The sequence below is a fragment of the Eptatretus burgeri genome, chromosome 5, assembly GCF_056783735.1.
Source record: "Eptatretus burgeri isolate ZD-2024b chromosome 5, Ebu_testis_v1, whole genome shotgun sequence".
NCBI lineage: Eukaryota > Metazoa > Chordata > Myxini > Myxiniformes > Myxinidae > Eptatretus > Eptatretus burgeri.
The window spans coordinates 66,442,624-66,462,104 of NC_140965.1; the positions used below are offsets into that span (position 1 = coordinate 66,442,624).

Genomic DNA, 19,481 nt, shown 5'->3' on the forward strand with positions numbered 1-19,481 from the left:
TCAAAGCGCGGGGAAGTCAAACAGGAGAAACAGGCGGGGAAACCTGCGCATCCTCGCAGTTCCCTCCTTGGCGCCTTTGTTTGCCGTTCGGAAGCAGACGTAGTGGCGAAGATGTGGTAGCGTAGATGGTGGAGGTGGCGTGGTTGCAGTGTGGTTGGCGCTGTGATGGGGATGGCATGGTTGTTGAGATGCTGTTTGTTTGAAATAAAAGATAGAAGAAGAAAAATGACTAACTGGAGGATCACAGCCCGAATGGATCACATTAATTCCCTCTATACAACGGGTTTGGGCTAACTACACATGTACCTATGGAGATATCTTACCTGAGGGCCCTTTATGGTGTAATGCGAATTTCCACAGCCGTAACAATATATAAACCTTGCTGGATCAGATGCTTTACATGATATTATGCTGATGGAGGTAGCTGAGTATATGAGTGCAGCATTGGCAGGTATGCAGTTCTTTTAATAGATGGCTGAAGGCAGGACAGGTACTTCCAGATTGCAACTTAGCTAAACTAATGCATCTTTTGAACGATTCCAGAGAGGGAGCAGTGAATTGTGCCATAAATACTCCATCCAACTATTAAAAGCAGTAACCTACTCCATCAAGCTGTGGATGAAGACCTTGCAGGTGGGTAGGAGTTCAGGTGTGCCAAGGAAGGACTTTGTATGACAGAAGATGCCCAGTCGGCAGCTGGCTTTGGAGGCCAACATTGAAATGTGGTTTCCCCAAGAAAGATCATGGCTGATAGTGAGACCTTGGAGTGTGAATGACTGAACCTCCTCAAGAGGATTATAAAGAAAGTAGATAGGAGTGTTTGCCAGATGGAGAGTGAGAGTTGTCAGGATTGAAATACATATTCCAAGTTGTTGACCAGCTTTTGATTTTAGCAAGGTCTGACGAGAGGAAAGAGGCTGCCTGTCTGAAGGATGAGGGATGTCACGGCACAAGGTGGAGTCATCAGCAAACGTATAAGGGGGATTTTCCATGGAGTCAGAGAGATCTTTTATGGAGATCAGGAATGGGATTGAGCCCAGAACACTGCCTTGGGGCTCTCCATCCTTAGCAAGGAGAGGAGATGAAAGGACTGTTGAGAGTCACACATTGGTTATGAGAGTAGAGGACGTCAGAACTCCACATTCCACCCATGGTAATCAATGTAAATGGTTAATGTCAAATAATCCATTGATTACTTTACTTTGGAGAGTAAAGCAGGATGCCAGACTACCAAAAGCAAAATATATACAGTACAACATTCAAGGTAGGAAACTTGCAGAGAAATTGTGGATGCTAGAGAAGAATGAAAATGAACTTAATGTGAAATCGGTAGCACTATACTTTAATAGTAAATATGGTTTAACACCAAGTGAGGAGTGTACTGTGTGTGTACACTTCTACATGTGGCTTCACAAACCACAAGGGTGCTTAAAGCAGAACGCTTCTTTCTGATTCTGCTTATTCACTATGTACTAGTTATCAATACTAAAATGGACTGCAACTACTGATTATAACACACCAATCAATATGTTTGCATGTAGTTAATCTGCACTAGTTAGTATATGTTTATCCTCGTCATGTAGTTCAGTAAATGGTGCTTCATCAGGCATTAACTGCTCACATTACCAGTGGCTCCTTGTGTGGTAGATGTCTTACCAATCTGGAAAAATCACAAGCTGGATGACAAGCATTTGTTTTCCCCAGGTCGAGTACATGAGGGTAGAGAAGATGTACGACAGCAGAAATGTGATCTCTTGTTGATCCCTATGATGGAGATCTTCCGACTCAGACTATCATTTTGATCCATTGTCCTACAACTCAGTGGTATAAGCTCGAGTCCCGTTCGATCAAAGGTTGTGATAAACTCTGGGGGTGGGGGGTATTGGTTCTTGGGAGTTTTACGATATCTGTAGTCCTATCCCATACATTTGAGAAGACACTTCACCTGTTCAGAAAGTTTGACTGGTCCAGGAAACTTTAAAAATAGTCTTCTCACTTTTGAGGAGGTTCGTTCTTGCAACTTCTATGATTACATGACCGCAATTTATCAGACTCTACACAGTATCTTGGTGTAACCACATGTACGCTTCTCAAACCTCTCTTATTCATATTCACATTTTTGACTTCCTTGCTGCATTGCTTCTCAAGGCGCTGTCACACCTTGACGATTTAGCCAGCAATGGCAACGTATAAAAATGTATGTAAAACTTTGGTGTACGCTGAAATTTTGATGTTTTTTTAAAGTTTTGGTTGTATTCATAACGTGTTGGTCGTACACATAACATATTAGTAACGGGCACAGAACGTTTCGTTGTCTTATCGATAACTTATACCAACGAATGCTTAGCCTGTTGGCGGCGTTCACAACCTATGCCCAACGATAGTTTAATTTAGGCAAGGCGCGCTGCACGCATCGCCGACGAACTCGTGGCATAGCCTGTTAAAAACCTGCCGCACGCCGATTTAAATCATAACCGCCTGAAAATTGAAAGTGTCAATCACGCAGTCACACCTTGACGATTTAGCCAGCGTATGCCGACCTATGAAAAATTTGCCGAACCAAGCTGGCACACGTCAAATACGTTATGGGTAAGTTGTGTATACGTTAAGAGCACGCAGAAAAACGATGAAGTATGCTGACATATTTCGTGGTACGTCTCATACGTCGTGAAATTTCAAGCATGCTGAAAATTTTACCAAGCACTCGCCGTATGACTCACACATTCCGCTATGCTGGGAATAAGTTGTAGGCACGATATGCGATCGTTGACACATGTCCCTTGTAAGTTATTCATAAGTCGAAACACGTCGAGGTAATGTTTAGCATACCCGAAACTTATTTTCTCCATCAAGGCACATTTGTTTTTTCTCCTTGGCTCAGTGAAGGCACATGATGAAATATCTGAAGTTGTTGTTGTTGTGTTTTTTTTATAGTCTATCACGAATTTTAAAATATATTCGGACATTTGCTTTTAAGTTTCGACGTCGATGTGACGATATCCTCAAACAGAAAATATTCACAGAGGAGGAACTAAGAATAAGACATGAGCAAACTGAAGAGGCAATCTGACGTGACGTAACGGCACGTGACGAAACATCGGAAGTTATTGTTGTTGTTGTTGTTTTTTTTTTAAACGCTGCCAATACGCCATTATACGGTAGCTGTAAATTAGAAACACGTTCAGTAAGTTCTGTGGTCGTCCGGAAGACGTCAATCAAATACGTCAATATGCGTTGGAGGTACGTTAAACATAGGTTCAAAGCACGTTACTCATAGGTTAGAAATAAGTTTTGGGTACGCTAAGCATTACCTCGACGTGTTTCGACTTATTAGTAACTTACAAGTAACGTGCCTCGACGTGTGTCAACGATCGCATAACGTGCCTCGACGTGTGTCAACGATCGTGTAACGTGCCTACAACACGTTACTCATAGGTTATAAATAAGTCTCGGGTATGCTAAACATTAACTTGACGTGTTTTGACTTATGAGTAACTTACAAGTAACGTGTGTTGATGTGTGTCAAGGATCGCATAACGTGCCTACAACTTATGGTCACCGTAGTGGAACGGGTGAGTCATACGCCGGCATACGTCATAAAATTTCAAGCATGCTGAAATTTGAGGACAACCGCAAAGTACAACGATGAAAGCCAGCATACTACGACGTATGGTAGTGTTTTTCAGCGTGCTCTTAACGTATACAACTTACCCATAACGTATTCGACAAATTTTTCATGTCGGCATACGCTGGCTAAATCGTCAAGGTGTGACGGCGCCTTCATAAAGATGAAGTTAAAGAAGAAATAAAAAGCAAAAAAAAACATCAAAATAAATAAGCAAAAATCAAGATGTAAAAATAAAACAAACGATTGCCCCACCCTTTCAATCCCCATTGCTTACACAGCACCTGGAGGGGGGGGGAGAAAAATGAGTGGTGGGGAGCTCCATTTCCTGGAACAAGAGCAGGAAGGAACTGGGGAGGGATAACTGAGGGAACTCTCCTCACAGTCTGCCACATAGTGTCCCCTTCTGCACTGGCCCTGGATGGGCCATCTAATGCCTGGGCTCTTTATGCTCCACAGGCTTCTATACTTTAGTCCATTGATGATAGATTCCCTGTGGAGTTTTGCCCAGGGGAGATGGTCTACTGCCCTCCCAGGTTCTCCTCCAACACTTGTTCAATGTCCATTCTGTGTGCTCCAACGCACCACAGAGGTTGCACCCACCTGCGCAACCTCATGTCCCAACTGGCCACACTGTGAGCAAAACAGTTCTTTGCACACAGCAATAAAGTAGTCCAGTTGACTGCACCTGTGACATACTTTTGGCTTCCCCACATCTAAAAGCTGCCCATGGTCCATCCCAGTAACTTTCGCATTCGGGATGAGGGTGACCATGCCATCCTCCTCAACCAGGAACTTGATATGATATTGTTGAGCCCCCAATGCATTTCAGGTCAGGTCAGGTTCGTCAGGTCAGATCAGGACCAATACATTGGTCAGGTCAGGTTCGATCTGTGACCTGCTACAAGGTACCATGTAAACCTGTACTAACCTGTTCCATGGTCGGGTTGTCGGCGACTAAACCGTCTCCCCCACCAGGTTTTCTGGTGAGGAGGGTGTTTGGATATGGACACCCAGCAGGATTAAAAACAAAACCTGTCAAAGGGCAGAGGAGCTCATTGTGAGCCAACGGCCATTCATATCTAGTGCCCAACTGTGTCTGCGGACGTCCTCCTGCAGTTGGGTTACTTTTTATGAGGAGGTTGGTGGCAGGATTTGCACTCCGGCCACCGTAAAACCCTTCATTCCGCAAAACGCAAAAGAATCTGAAAACCCACTCCGTGGGAGTACCTCCTGTGCAGCTTCCCTTCGCAGGGCAGCTCACCGGATGACGGGATTGGGGCAAAGCCTTCGGGACCCCCAATCTTTGATGATAGGAGGGAAACCACGGGGTAACATCCCTGGGTCAGATTGTGGGAGAGTGTGTCGGAGTGGTGCTGAGGTGTCGTCCACCAGACGGCGGTCTCCTTGGGTTAACCTGAGGCGGTCCCTTCGGGTGGGTGCCTGGAATGTCCTATCCCTAAGAGAGGATGATCACCTGTCTCTGTTATCATTTGAGCTCAAGCGTTTGGACATCGGGATTGCAGCTCTCTCTGAGGTACAGAGACCGGATTGCGGCGAGATAATGGTGGGTGGTTACACCGACTATTGGTCTGGTCGCTCTGATGGTTACCATACCCAAGGAGTTGCTGCAGCTGTGTCCAATAAGCTGACCCTAATGATAATTGAGGTAACACCGGTCAACGAGCGTATTATGAGATTAAGGATTCGTCACTCCTTAGGTGTCATTTCCCTGGTCTCTGTTTATGCTCCGACTGAGGCGAGTGATCTCACCGTGAAGGACACATTCTATGCCATGCTCGAGTATGTGGTTGATCAGTGCCCCAGACGAGATACACTTCTTGTCTTGGGGGATTTCAATGCATCGACTGGAACTGATAGGGATGGTTATGAGACATGTGTTGGTCCCCATGGGTCAGGAACTATGAACCAGAATAGCACTGAGTTCCTTGACTTTGCAAGAAGTCATGGACTTCGGGTGGCTGGTTCATGGTTTCAGCGCCCACAAGGTCATCGCTGGACTTGGTATTCCAACGCTGGCGGTGTGGCAAAGGAGATTGACCATGTCCTCATTGACGGTCGTTGGAGGATGATCCAGAACTGCAGGGTCTACTGGAGTGCTCAGTTCCTCAATACTGACCACAGGCTTGTTGTAGCAACTCTAAAGCTGCACTTTAAATCCTGGAGAATGGTACCACCCCAGCCTCGGCTGGATGTTGGCAAGCTCAGGGATGAGAGAGTAGCTGAGGAGTTTGCGAACAGGCTGAGTGGACACTTGGGGGGTCTGGGTGCTTTGGGGGGTCCTGAAGAGTTGTGGAGTGCCTTCAAGACCACCGTCCTTGATGTTGCCAGTGGATGTCTTGGAGCTCACTGCAGGGCAAAGAAGAATTTTGTCTCTCAAGGGACACTGGATAGCATTGACCAGAGTCGCAGGGCCAGGCTGAATGGCAGAGCTGAGCTGTTCAGGGAGCTGAGGCGTAAAACTGTACGTGCACTGAGGGTGGACAAGGAGGCCTATGTGCGAGGAATCTGTGAGGGGGTAGAGCATCACCTGTGGACAGGTGATTCTCGTCCCGCTTACAGGGGAATTCGCGCATTGCGTTCATCCAAGCCCATCCCTCGGAGTACTGCAGTTCGAGCAGAGAGTGGTAGGCTCTTGACAGAGGAGTCTGAAGTGAAGGCCCGCTGGGCCGGTTACTTTGAGCGGTTGTACCAGGCTGATCCCTCAGCTGTCGAGTTGGACGTCAAGGGTGTTACAATCCCTGTTGCTGACCCTCGAATCAACTGTGGTCCACCTTCGCTTGTGTAAACACGGGCTGCGGTGAACCAGTTGAAACGGGGCAAAGCTCCAGGGATCTGTGGCATCCATGCTGAACTTCTCAAGGCTGGTGGAAATGCTGCACTCGTGTCGTTGCATGCAGTTTTGTGCTCTGCCTGGAACACAGGCATCATCCCAACTGACTGGAAGAGGGGCCTTGTTGTCCCTCTCTGGAAAGGGAAGGGTGATCGCCAAGACGGCAACAACTACCAAGGGTGACCCTGCTCTCAGTGCCCGGCAAGGTCTTTGCTCGGATAATTCTTGATAGGGTTCGCCACCATCTGCTTGAGCACCAGCGTCCAGAGCAGTCAGGCTTTACACCAAAGAGGTCAACGATTGACCGTATCCTTGCCCTTCGTGTCCTCACCGAACGCAGTCGAAAGTTTCGGCAGGGGCTGCTTGCAGCCTATGTTGATCTTTGTAAAGCGTTCGATTCAGTGAATCGGGATGTCCTCTGGAAGATTCTTGGACTTCGTGGGGTGCCACCAAAACTGATCGATCTGATGTCTGAACTCTACTCTGGTACTGAGAGTGCTGTGAAGTGTGGTGGTACCATCTCTGACTTATTTCCAGTTGTTACTGGAGTTCGTCGGGGTGTGTACTGGCCCCCACACTTTTCAGCACTTGTATGGACTGGATTTTAGGGAGGATGTCGGAGAGATCAAGCTGCAGTGCATCGTTTGGGAATGTCAAGATCTCGGACCTTGATTTTGCAGATGATGCAGTCATCTTTGCGGAGACTTTATACATCCTCTTGGGGGCCCTCGAGGTGCTGAAAGAGGAGTCTGAGCCGCTGGGATTACGGGTTTCTTGGGTCAAAACTAAGATCCAGGCTTTCGGTGACATCTTGGATGCTGCTGTCCTGTCTGTGTCTGTTTGTGGTGAGGATGTTGAGGTTGTGGAGAGATTTACTTACCTTAGCAGTGATATTCATGTCTCTGCTGGCTGTGAGTCAGAGGTCAATAGACGTCTGGGTCGGGCCTGGGGAGTCATGGATTCACTGGATCATGGGGTGTGGCGCTGCCGGTACCTGTGCGGGAGGACGAAAATCCGAGTATTCAGGTACTTGGTACTTCCAGTCTTGCTCTATGGATGCGAGACTTGGACTCTGACCAAGGATCTGAGACGGAGACTTAATTCCTTTGGTACCAGGTCTCTTCGGAGAATCCTTGGCTATCGCTGGTCGGATTTTGTGTCCAACGAGCGGTTGCTGAGAGAGACTCAGATGAGATTTGTTACCTGCATAGTCCGTGAGCGTCAGTTGTGGCTGTATGGACATGTGGCTTGTTTTCCTGACGCTGATCCTGCTCACCAGATTCTCTCAGCGAGGGAGTCTCATGAGTGGAGGAGGCCAGTGGGACGACTACATGCCTCGTGGTTGCAGCAGGTTGACCATCATCTCAAGGAGATGGGGATGGGCCTGGCATCTGCCTGGGGGATGGCTAGACGGAGGCCCCTGGAGTACCGGTGGAAAGTGGACGCAGCGACGCGCTGTTCTGGTACATGCTCCCATACCTGACCTGACCAGTAATGCTATCATTGTAAAGATGGACTAAGGAGATGAGGCAGTAAAAATTTTCAGCCTTAAACTCCAACATGCCCAACAATACCATCTGACCAAATACATACCTCACTTGGCAAAACAGGTCCCTGCTTCGTATACTTGAATTGGACACTGTTATGGCATCTACTCGCCATGCCTGAGTCCTGGGGAGGGTGGGGACAACACCCTAAAAAGGGGGGGGGAGAGGGGGAGCGATGGAAGTGGTTGTGGAGAAGTGCAAGGGTTCCTTCCTGCCTGGTGAGTGAGGCCCTCCAGACAGTTGGCAGGCCGGGGAAAAGCGACAAGGGGAAAGACGAACGAAAACACAGGACAAACAAGGCAAAAATGAAAACAAATAGACGAGGTGGGGAAAATAAAAATGTGCCGGACAAACACAACAATTGGCACAAGAGGAGGGGGAGATTGGGACCATACTCTGTGCAGAACATTGGTGCTACCTAAGCAGTCTCCTTGACTATTGGGCACAATCCTGGACGGGTCGCTACTCCGACACAGGATACCACCATGCTGGCACTCATTTTACCGACCTCAGAAGGATGACAGGCCGAGTTAACCCCACCTGGTATTAATTCAACAGCCGAGCAGGATTTGAACTCAGGACCCTCGGACCCAAAGCCCACCACCCGAACCATAAAGCCAACATCAGGCATACACAAAAGGCACAAGGCAAAAAACTCAAAATGACCTGCCTCCAATCACACAGCCTCGTTAGCGTGCCAAACTGTGATTCTGAAGCCTCAGCTGAACAAGAACAAGCAGATTCGATTTTGGTTCAGGTCCGGATTAAAATCCAGGCCATCAGTGGCACAGCCGTGCTCCCACCCCCCGAAAATGATGCAGCCAAGCAACCACAGCCTGCATACGAATAAATAAATAACTGATCACTCGTAAGATGCCCGTGCCTGCACGGCATTCCAAACAGGGTCTGGATGGAGGAGGCAAAAATGCAAATGGCGTCTTCTGTCATCGAGGCTCAAGCTGGGAGAAACAATTCACATTCATTGCCGCATCTGACGCAATTTAAATGCTCTAAATGGCGGAGAGGTGTTCCATTCGAAACTGTTTGTTCGATATACGTCGCTTTTCTTTTTCTAATGCCTCGGGTCGTAATAAAAATTCGTATCGTTCTCAAAGCCAATGAGAAATTCTTGCAAATTAATTGTGGGATTCTCTACTTGTCGTGTGCGATCACGTTCTATGTTGTACACTATAAGTGGCCATGACGAGATAGTTAGCGGCGGTGCAGTAACCATTTGTCAGATTCTTTATCTTCCTCACTAGTTACACTCTTTATTAGACATATATATATGTTTGATTTAAAAAAAGACTGTTAAAAAGCCGTTACGGACTGTGAAGAAAGGTCTATTTCACGAGTTCGTTTAAATCTGTTGATCCAAACGATTTGTCGTGCGCTTTGAGCGGTGAACTCTGAGTACGGACATCCTGTCGTCTTGGTGTTTCGCATGCAGCGCGAGGCAACGTGAGAGGATTGTAAGGGCGACTGTTGGGGTTTTGTGGTCTCCTGCATCTTGCTACAGTAAAGAAGTATTCCACAATTACACGGTAAAACGTCATGTGGTGATGGTGCAACCACAGGAGTAAACTATTAATAATATTATTATTATATCTGGGACACTTGATTCGTATTTCATGTGCTTGTTTCTTTGAAAATCTTCATTTATTAATATTCAAACAAATATGTATTTTACCTTGTCTTCTTCCTTTATCTATTTATAATTCCAGGTGTGTGTGTGTGTGTGTGTGTGTGTGTGTGTGTGTGTGTGTGTGTGTGTGTGTGTGTGTGTGTGTGTGTGTGTGTGTGTGTGTGTGTGTGTGTGTGTGTGTGTGTGTGTGTGTGTGTGTGTGTGTGTGTGTGTGTGTGTGTGGTTTCTCGACAACCACTGGTCCGATCTAATTGAAACTCGCCAGGTATATTGCTGGGGACCTGAGTATGTGCATTTTCAAGGTTTGATATTAATCGGATGAGTGCTTCCCAAGTTATGGCCATTTATTTACCAACCAATGACATGACCCGTTGCTGCGGCCATTTATTTACCAACCAATGACATGACACGTTGCTGTGTAGGCGTGGCTGCGTAGGTCGATGCTCGGCCGGCCGACGATGACGTCACGGGCCGTGCCGTTACATGGCAGTGAATGTCATGGCAAGCAAAGACAGGGAGGTAAAGTTGATTTTAATTTGGATTTTAATTAACTCTGTATGTGGAAGTGTGGTTGTCGTGAGAACGCGAGAGCGAAGGAACGGCCTGTGTGGTTGTCGTTTCTGGCTCGCAGTTTGAAAGTTTATTATTATTATTATTTTTTTTTTTGCACGTACGGGCACGTGAGAACGAAGGAATGGCCTGTGTGGTTGTTCTTTCTGGCACGCGGTTTGAAAGTTTTTTTTTTGTTGTTGTTTGCACGTACAGCCACGCACGTATGGGCACACACCTACGGGCATGCACTAGTATTGAAAATGGCAATACATTTAATAGGCCCGTACAGATCATTAATAACACTGGCAGAGTACCCGCCCTGTGGGCCATCTTGTTCCAAACATACATCATGTTTTTATGACTCGTACCTTTATTTGCATGGTGTATAGATGACTAACAGCTCTGTAAAGGCAAAAAAACCCGGCTTATGTGCATGAAGGCAAAACATACCTACAGCTTATAATTCAAAACATCTCACTGCACTGGAAAACGCTTGGGCAGGAAACTGTACTGTACTGTACTGTAAATGGTGGGACTTGCAATACCCTCCCCCACCTGGAGCGGTGCTGCACGATGCACATTTACATAGAGAATTTCCCTTCACATCTTCCTCCCTCCCACCCCCCCCCCCGACCCCCGCCATACCTCCCTCCAACGACCATCGGCAATGATAAAAACACCCCTATGCATTAATTTGGGTCATGATGATCCTATGTAGCAAATATGGAGGTAATTGGGCCAGATTGTTGGAGTCTCCACGACACAAACACTGGTCTGTGAATTAATTATAGGAAGGAGATGCTGGCAAAGCTACCGGTGTTGATGGGCAACACCGGGACCTTCCCTAATCCCACCCCACCCCTCCTTCTGGACCTCCTCGTCTCCCTCCTCCCACCCCCTCTCTCCGGAATACCACCCCACACTTTCCCCACCCTCTCCCCTGGACCCCTACCCACCCCCTCACCCTGGACTCCCACCCCACACTTTCCCATCTCCCCCTCCCTCGACTCCTTCCCCACACCCCCACACCTTCCCTTTCCTCGTGACAGGTGATGGCCTCTGTGTTTATAAGTTATTTACAAGAAAATGTTGATTTAAAACCTGGAATAAGATGTATCGAAAAATAGCACCCAAAGTTGAGCAACATAGTCATTACAAATGCTTGAGGGAGTTTGTTGTGATGATCTAATAGTTGGGGTTGCTTAAATCATTTTCTCCTTCATTTTATCCCCACTCTTCTTCTTTTCTGATTATTAACCTCTGCCATCTTCGAAGATGGATGGAGGTTACTGTTTTCACCCCTTCCTGTTTGTTTGTTTGTTTGTTTGTTTGTGAACAGTATTACGGAAAAACTCCTTGACGGATTTCGACAAAACTTGGTGGGGGGGGGGGTAGGTATGGTCCAAGGATCATGCCATTAAATTTTGGACTTGGGCCCCCCCCCCAAATAAAAATTGTTAGAGAAAAAAAAAATATTTTTTTTGCATTTCTACATGTTTTAAGTGATTTCCAACTCCCCCCCCCCCCAAAAAAAATTGTTACCCCCCCCCCAAAAAAATTGTTAGAGAAATTAATTTTTTTGCATTTCTACATGTTTTAAGTGATTTCCAACCCCCAAAATATTGTTACCCCCAAAAAAAATTGTTTGAGAAAAACTTTTTTTTTGCATTTCTACATGTTTTAAGTGATTTCCAACCCCCCCCAAAAAAATTGTTGGAGAAAAAAAAATTTTTGCAACTTTTTTCAACAAAATTTCGATTTTTATTTTTTTGCATTTTTTTTTTGCATTTTTACATATTTTAAGTGATTTCCAACCCCCCCCACCAAAAAAAATTGTTACACCCCCCCCAAAAAAGGGGGAAATTTTTTTTTTGCATTTTTACATGTTTTAACTGATTTCCAACCCCCCCCCCCCAAAAAAAAAATGTTGGACAAAAGAACCATAACTCTGTCAGCACTGTTGACATATTTAATGAATAAGATATAAGGTTCACTTGAGTGACCCAGCAGTATTGGCGGCGGAGGTTTTGCACTCTCCCGAGTGCTCCCCCTCTAGTTCCTGAGGTAAATCGGCCACGTGCGTCTTCACTGCAAGGTGGGGCCTCATGGAGGCCAGCGCATGCGGCACCGCGGTGGGGAAACTGCAGCGCCGAGTCATGTGGTGCGCTTGTTGGTGCGGGATATCGACTCGAGCTTCCGATGATCTGGGGAAGATTGCCAGTTCCATTAAAAAGGCATGCGAATAAATACCTCTTAAGAGGCTGTACGAATGGTGTTTTTCACGGCACGGAAACACAGCCAGCACGATGACCACACTGCACGAAATGCGTATGGAGGCCAATAAAGACGACTCCACGCCATGTTTGGCAGGATACGAGTGTGCGAGTAGAAGTGGCTTGTTCATTTTTAACCTCAATATCCGACACATATTGGTGTTTGCCCCGCCCACACGCAAGCGGAGTCGTGTGAATGCGAGCGCGGGCCACGTGCGTAATGGCGGAACAACGCGCACTGTATGGAATGTGCTCGAAAGCAGACACGTACGCCGCTCGTGAGACGTACACGGATTTATCCATGATGATGTACCTTCGGTCCTCGCTGGCAGCAGTGGATTCTCCACGGATGGTGAACGTCTTCTCGTCTCTACGGCCAGCGAAGCTGCGATCGAGCCAGGGAATCTACAGTGTAGGCCACGCTGGCGCGCACGGAACGAGCACATTGATCGAGGCTGGTCGAATGCCCGAGCGGGCATGTGGGACCCTCGACCGGTCGCCCAAGTTTTTTGCAGGATGATTCGCGTGCCAATTCCGGTGTGGGTGATTCGTGTCATCTCGTGGGGTCGGAGCGAGGTGTGTTCGCTGTCTGGGATGGCCTTGCCGGAAACGAAATGAGGCGTTTTCCGGCCCAAGCTGGCGGGCCACGTGAGGGTCCTGGGCCAATCGGAGCGCCCGATTCACATGATGACGTTACGATTCGGGGTGGCCCCTCCCCCCCCTGAGCTGCAAATCCTATAAAGGTCGGAGAAGTTCCTCCGTCTTTCTCTTGCCTCTTGCTTTTTGAGTTTCTCCGCCTCTCTCTCGCCTCACCTCGTCAACACCGCCACGACCTGCCTCCTGCTCCTCGTCTCCGCCCACACGACGACGACCCCCACCTGCCCCCCTGGTCCCGCCCACTACTCCACCCTCACATGCTGGACTCCGCCCTTTCTCGACTCGAGCTCCTCCTTTACGGTGCCCAATTCCTTGTTCTAAACTCCCTCTTCATCGGGTTTTCTGTATATGTGTGTGTCCTGGTGCCTGTCTGCCGAAGTAAGACTGCAGGAGACCGTTATTGTTATTGTTGTTATTTTTGCGTTAAGTCTGCTCTGTGTCTCCTTTTGTAAGTTGCCTGTTTATTGTCGCACCACATGCTTCTTTCTATCCCTGCATTACACACAACAACTAGAGGGGTGGGGGGGGGCACTCGGTAGAGTGCAAAACCTCCGCAGCCAATACTGCTGGGTCACTTAAGTGAACCTGATATCCTATTCATTGTAGGTCAAAACGGATCAGACTCTACTGAACCACGTTTGAATAAACTAAACGAGATCGACGCGCATGTAGAAATGCCAAAAAAAATCGAAATTTTTTTGAAAAAAAAGTTGCAAAATTTTTTTTTTCTCTGACAAATTTTTTTGGGGGGTTGGAAATCACTTAAAACATGTAGAAATGTAAAAAAAAAAATATTCAAATCTTTTTCAAATAAAATCAATTTTTTTTGAAAATAGTTGCAAAATTTTCTCTAACATTTAGAGCAGTGGAGATTTTTTTTATTTTTTTTTTCTTCTTCAAGTTTTTGAATTATAAGCTGTAGGTATGTTTTGCCTTCATGCACATAAGCTGGGTTTTTTTGCCTTTACAGAGCTGTTAGTTATCTATACACCACCCAAATAAAGGTATGCGTCATAAAAACATGAGGTATGTTTGGAACAAGATGGCCCGCAGGGCGGGTACTTTTAAGAGAATCGAAGTTTTGTTTTTTTTTTTTGTTTTTTTTTTATTTTGTTTTTTTTTCTCTAACAAATTTTTTTTTGGGGGTTGGAAATCACTTAAAACATGTAGAAATGCAAAAAGAAAAATTCAAATATTTTTTCAAAATGGCCGCCATAGCAGCCATATTGGACTTTGGAGCAAGTCCAAAATCTAATAGCATGATCCTTGGACCATACCTAACCCCCCCACCAAGTTTCGTCGAAATCCGTCGAGGAGTTTTTCCGCAATACTGTTCACAAACAAACAAACAAACAAACAAACAGAAAGGGGTGAAAACAGTAACCTCCGATCTTCGATGGCGGAGGTTAATAAAACTATTCACTGTGCCACATATCTTTCCTCGCCTGCTTGAAAATAAATTATTATTATTATTAGGAATGTTCCCTGCTCGTTTTTGTCTTTTCTTCCATTGATCCAGCATGGTCCGAATCCTACTTTAGCTGGGACTTTATTCCCAATGATCCGTTCCCTTCAGCCGGTACTTCCTTGGCAGTGTCGCTCGGCTGCATCCGATCTGGAAAATTGATCCGATCTGTAGAGTGATCTGGTTCGGACAAGGCGTACCGAGGGCATGTTCCCCGGTAATTAAATCACGTGATTAATTAGGTAACCGAATTAACCCATAGACGCGAGGACCTTAGGTCACGCGGTTGAGTTATTGGCATCCACGGTCGGTTAAGCGACCCGCCGATCACGGAATTATCCGTGTGCGACTGCCTACAATTCCGGGGAGTCTGGTGGGAATCGACATAGTGATCCCACCCCCACCTTGTGATCTTCTCACCCGACCCCCCCCCCAGCCCATCACAATATATTGTTGTGGATTTTTGCCACTCCGGCGTGCGGACGACCGCCTTTAGCTTAATTGCGGCCGCGCGCGCCCACCGAACGTGGCAATCTAGTCGCAGCTTCCGGATCAACGCCGAAACCCAGCTACGGGTGTTTTTAACACACCATAAACCAGCCAACCCTTCTGTCCACGCGAACATTAATTTGCAACAGCTTGGGTCTGTAAAAAAGTAGGCCGAAAATGACAGAAAAACTTGAACAACGCTACTGCATCAAATTTTGTGTAAAGCTTGGCGATTCCCAAGTGGCAACGATCCACAAGATTCAACAGGCCTTCGGGAACGAAGCAATGTGCACCATACAGATAAAAGAGGGAGTACAACCGCTTCAAAGATGGTCGCACATCAGTGGAAAGTGAAGCACGTTCTGGGAGGCCCTCAACATCCCGAAATGAGATAGTCATTGACCAAGTGAGGACCCTGCTGATGCAGGATCGTCGAATCACGATCAGAGAACTTGCAGACGAGGCGGGCGTCAGCATTGGAACCGTTCATTCCATTGTGACTGAGGATTCGGGCTTAAGGAGAATCTCAGCGAAGTTCGTGCCAAAGCTGCTAACGATCGAGCAGAAGCAACTCCGTTTGGAGATCGCACAGGACATGCTGGAGACTGAACAGCGATCCCAACTTCTTCAACACAGTGATCACTGGCGATGCGACCACAGTGATCCGTTATTTTGTCAAAAACGAAAATCCGACGGCGCTCACTTACACTTCCTCACTCATCGGTGGTCTGTCGGTGACTGACAGCTTCTGCAGGCGGGAAAATATTCACGCATACGTGCACCAAACCACTCCTCCCTAGCTTCATTTGTTTATGCACGAAAAATTAAGGTTGGATACTTTTTGAACACACCTCGTGTGTGTGTGTATGTATGTATATATATATATATATATGTATATATGTATATATGTATATATGTATATATGTATATATGTATATATATATATATATGTATATATATTTATATATATACATATATATATACAGTGGGGAGAACAAGTATTTGATACACTGCCGATTTTGCAGGTTTTTCCACTTGCAAAGCACGTAGAGGTCTGAAATTTTTATCATAGGTACACTTCAACTGTGAAAGACTGAATCTAAAACAAAAATCCTGAAAATCACATTGTATGATTTTTAAATAATGAATTTGCATTTTATTGCATGAAATAAGTATTTGATCACCTTCCAACCAGTAAGAATTCCGGCTCACACAGACCTGTTAGTTTTGTCTTTTAAGAAGCCCTCCCATTGTCCCCTCATTACCTGTATTACCTGCACCTGTTTGAACTCGTTATCTGCATTAAAGACACCTGTCCATATTCAATCAATCAGACTCCAACCTCTCCACAATGGGCAAGACCAGAGAACTGTCTAAGGACATCAGGGACCAAATTGTAGACTTTCACAAGGCTGGGATGGGCTACAGGACAATAGGCAAGCAGCTTGGTGGGAAGGCAAAACTGTTGGCGCAATTATTAGAAAATGGAAGAAGTTCAAGATAACAGTCAATCTCCCTCGGTCTGGGGCTCCATGCAAGATCTCACCTCGTGGAGCCTCAATGATCATGACAAAGGTGAGGGATCAGCCCAGAACTACATGACAGGACCTGGTCAATGACCTGAAGAGAGCTGGGACCACAGTATCAAAGAAAACCATAAGTAACACACTACGCCGTCATGGATTAAAATCCTGCAGCGCACGCAAGGTCCCTCTGCTCAAGCCAGCGCATGTCCAGGCCCGTCTGAAGTTTGCCAATGACCATCTGGATGATCCAGAGGAGGAATGGGAGAAGGTCATGTGGTCTGATGAGACCAAAATAGAGCTTTTTGGTTTAAACTCCACTTGCCGTGTTTGGAGGAAGAAGGATGAGTACAACCCCAAGAACACCATCCCAACTGTGAAGCATGGAGGAGGAAACATCATTCTTTGGGGATGCTTTTCTGCAAAGGGGACAGGACGACTGCACCGTATTGAGGGGAGGATGGATGGGGCCATGTATCGCGAGATCTTGGCCAACAACCTGCTTCCTTCAACAAGAGCATTGAAGATGGGGCATGGCTGGGTCTTCCAGCATGACAACGACCCGAAACACATAGCCAGGGCAACTAAGGGAGCTGGAGGGAGGGAGCCAAATCTTTGGAGGGAGCTGAAAATCTGTGTTGCCCAGTGATAGCCCCGAAACCTGAAGGATCTGGAGAAGATCTGTATGGAGGAGTGGGCCAAAATCCCTGCTGCAGTCTGTGCAAACCTGGTTAAGAACTATAGGAAACTTCTGATCTCTGTAATTGCAAACAAAGGTTTCTGTCCCAAATATTAAGTTCTGTTTTTCTGATGTATCAAATACTTATTTCATGCAATAAAATGCAAATTAATTATTTAAAATCATACAATGTGATTTTCAGGATTTTTGTTTTAGATTCCGTCTTTCACAGTTGAAGTGAACCTATGATAAAAATTACAGACCTCAACGTGCTTTGTAAGTGGGAAAACCTGCAAAATCGGCAGTGTATCAAATGCTTGTTCTCGTGTGTGTGTGTGTGTGTGTGTGTGTGTGTGTGTGTGTGTGTGTGTGTGTGTGTGTGTGTGTGTGTGTGTGTGTGTGTGTGTGTGTGTGTGTGTGTGTGTGTGTATTGTTGCGAATTCGCGCCCGCCGGCGTGCGAGCGGCCACGTAACTCGAATCGCGGTACGTCGCCCACCGGACGGACAATTCTGTCGTGACCCTCTCGGACTAACGCCGGGGACTAGTCACGGGTGGGCCTTTCGGCCTCACCACGATCGTGCCAATCGGCCCCCCGCGTGGGATAGGGTTGTTCGCCAAATTCGACCTACCTAAGTACCCACGGAGGGTAGACCGGGCGATCGCACCTCGCCGCAGGTCGACTCCGGACACGGGCCACTTTAAGCGACCCGTTCCGTACTATCGGGATAACCGAGCGGTGCTATCGTCAACCTCGACGGTTCCGATTAATTATCGGGCGTATTTAGCCCACTACCAACCCTTTACGTGAAGCAAGATGGAGATTCAATTAAAGAAAAGACAAAGCGAAACGGGAAAAACAGTTCAACATAAGGCACATTTATTCCGCAGCACACGGAAAGCACACATATACAATTACAACAATTATGCACCAAAAGCAATTGCAACAAAAGAAACACAACAATGCAGATCTACTACCGACTACACGAGCACACGGCAACACTTACACAGTTTTACTTTACAGACGGCGCCGACAACACATATACTCAAAAGCAAAAGAGAAGGGCCACCCTTAACGACAAGGGGGCAGACGTGGTCTGTGGGCGCGAGACCGGGCGGAGCCTACCCGTCTTGTGATGAGCCGCAAATGTCGCGGCGGTGCCCCGACTCCACGCTCCTCCGCGGGTTTCGTTGGCACTAATTGGAATGGGGTGGGAACGGGGCCCCCTTTCCGCACTATCTCAGCGCGGGGGGGGGGGGAAGGGGGGAATTGTTGATGCTCTGGGGAAAGAGGATAGCTGGCTTGCTTGGGTCCCGCGACGAGCGACTCCACTGCGACCTCGACCGCGTTCCCGGCTTCCCCTCTCTGCAGTTCCCCGACAGACTCCGAACCCCGACAGACTGACTCTCCTCCAGACCCGTCTTGACTGCTGCTGCCACACTCTGCCGCTGCCACACTTCGCCACCGCCACACCTCTCCAACTCGCCTGAGCCCAAAAACTCGCTGAATTCGCCCCGCGCTCGGCGCTTTATAGTACGGCAGGAGAACCCATATGCAAATTTCCGGATGAGGATGAGCTCGGGGGCGGAGCCACGCTCGCCCATTGGACGGAGGAAAAGTGGGCGTGAACCTCCCCTGATCCTCGAATTTGCATATATCGATTCTACTCCGACTCGCCTGGAGGCGGGGCCAAATCGCCCCGCGCTTGCTGATAGGACGGATCAGAAGTGGGCGTGTATCATTCCTGATCCGACTTCTCCTCGGAAAGGCCGCTTTTTGCACCCGCTGCTCGGCGCACGCCCTGTACGAGTCCAGGACAGCCTGACGCTCGGCGTTCACACGTGGTGCGGGAATGGCCGCAGAAGGAGCGGCGAAGGTGGTAGAGGGTCTAAAGTGGCGGTCCCTGGCCACGGTGACGCTTGGAATGGCGGTGATGCGATGGTTGCGGGATGGTGTGCTGTGAAGGTAAAGGTCGTGGCTGTTGGCGTTGTTGTTGTTGTTGTTGTTGTGAAGCGGCGTTGCGGTTGGTGGTTGTGTGATTGCGGTTGAGACGTGGTTGGTTCAAAATAAAGATAGAATAGAATAACGGCTATCTTAAAGGGTCGCAGCCCGAATGAATCACATTTATTCCCTCTAAACAACGGGTTTGGGGCTAACTACACATGTACTTAAG

The 19,481-nt window shown here is 47.3% G+C and overlaps 1 protein-coding gene across 6 annotated transcripts in view; it reads left to right on the plus strand.

Annotated features, from left to right (window-relative positions):
- The first annotated feature begins 9,343 nt into the window (after window positions 1-9,343).
- The window catches only part of ALDH9A1 (aldehyde dehydrogenase 9 family member A1), a 40,146-nt gene continuing 30,008 nt past the window's right edge, over window positions 9,344-19,481 (plus strand). For 2 of the 6 annotated variants that reach the window (XM_085882194.1, XM_085882195.1), the window contains exons 1-2: window positions 9,375-9,570; window positions 10,094-10,190. In XM_085882194.1, coding sequence (XP_085738320.1) covers window positions 10,155-10,190 — 36 coding nt within the window. In that variant the 5' untranslated portion in view covers window positions 9,375-9,570; window positions 10,094-10,154. Of the gene's footprint in view, window positions 9,571-10,093; window positions 10,191-19,481 lie in introns of all 6 variants that reach the window. The other 4 variants (XM_085882189.1, XM_085882191.1, XM_085882192.1 and 1 more) reach the window with 4 other exon arrangements.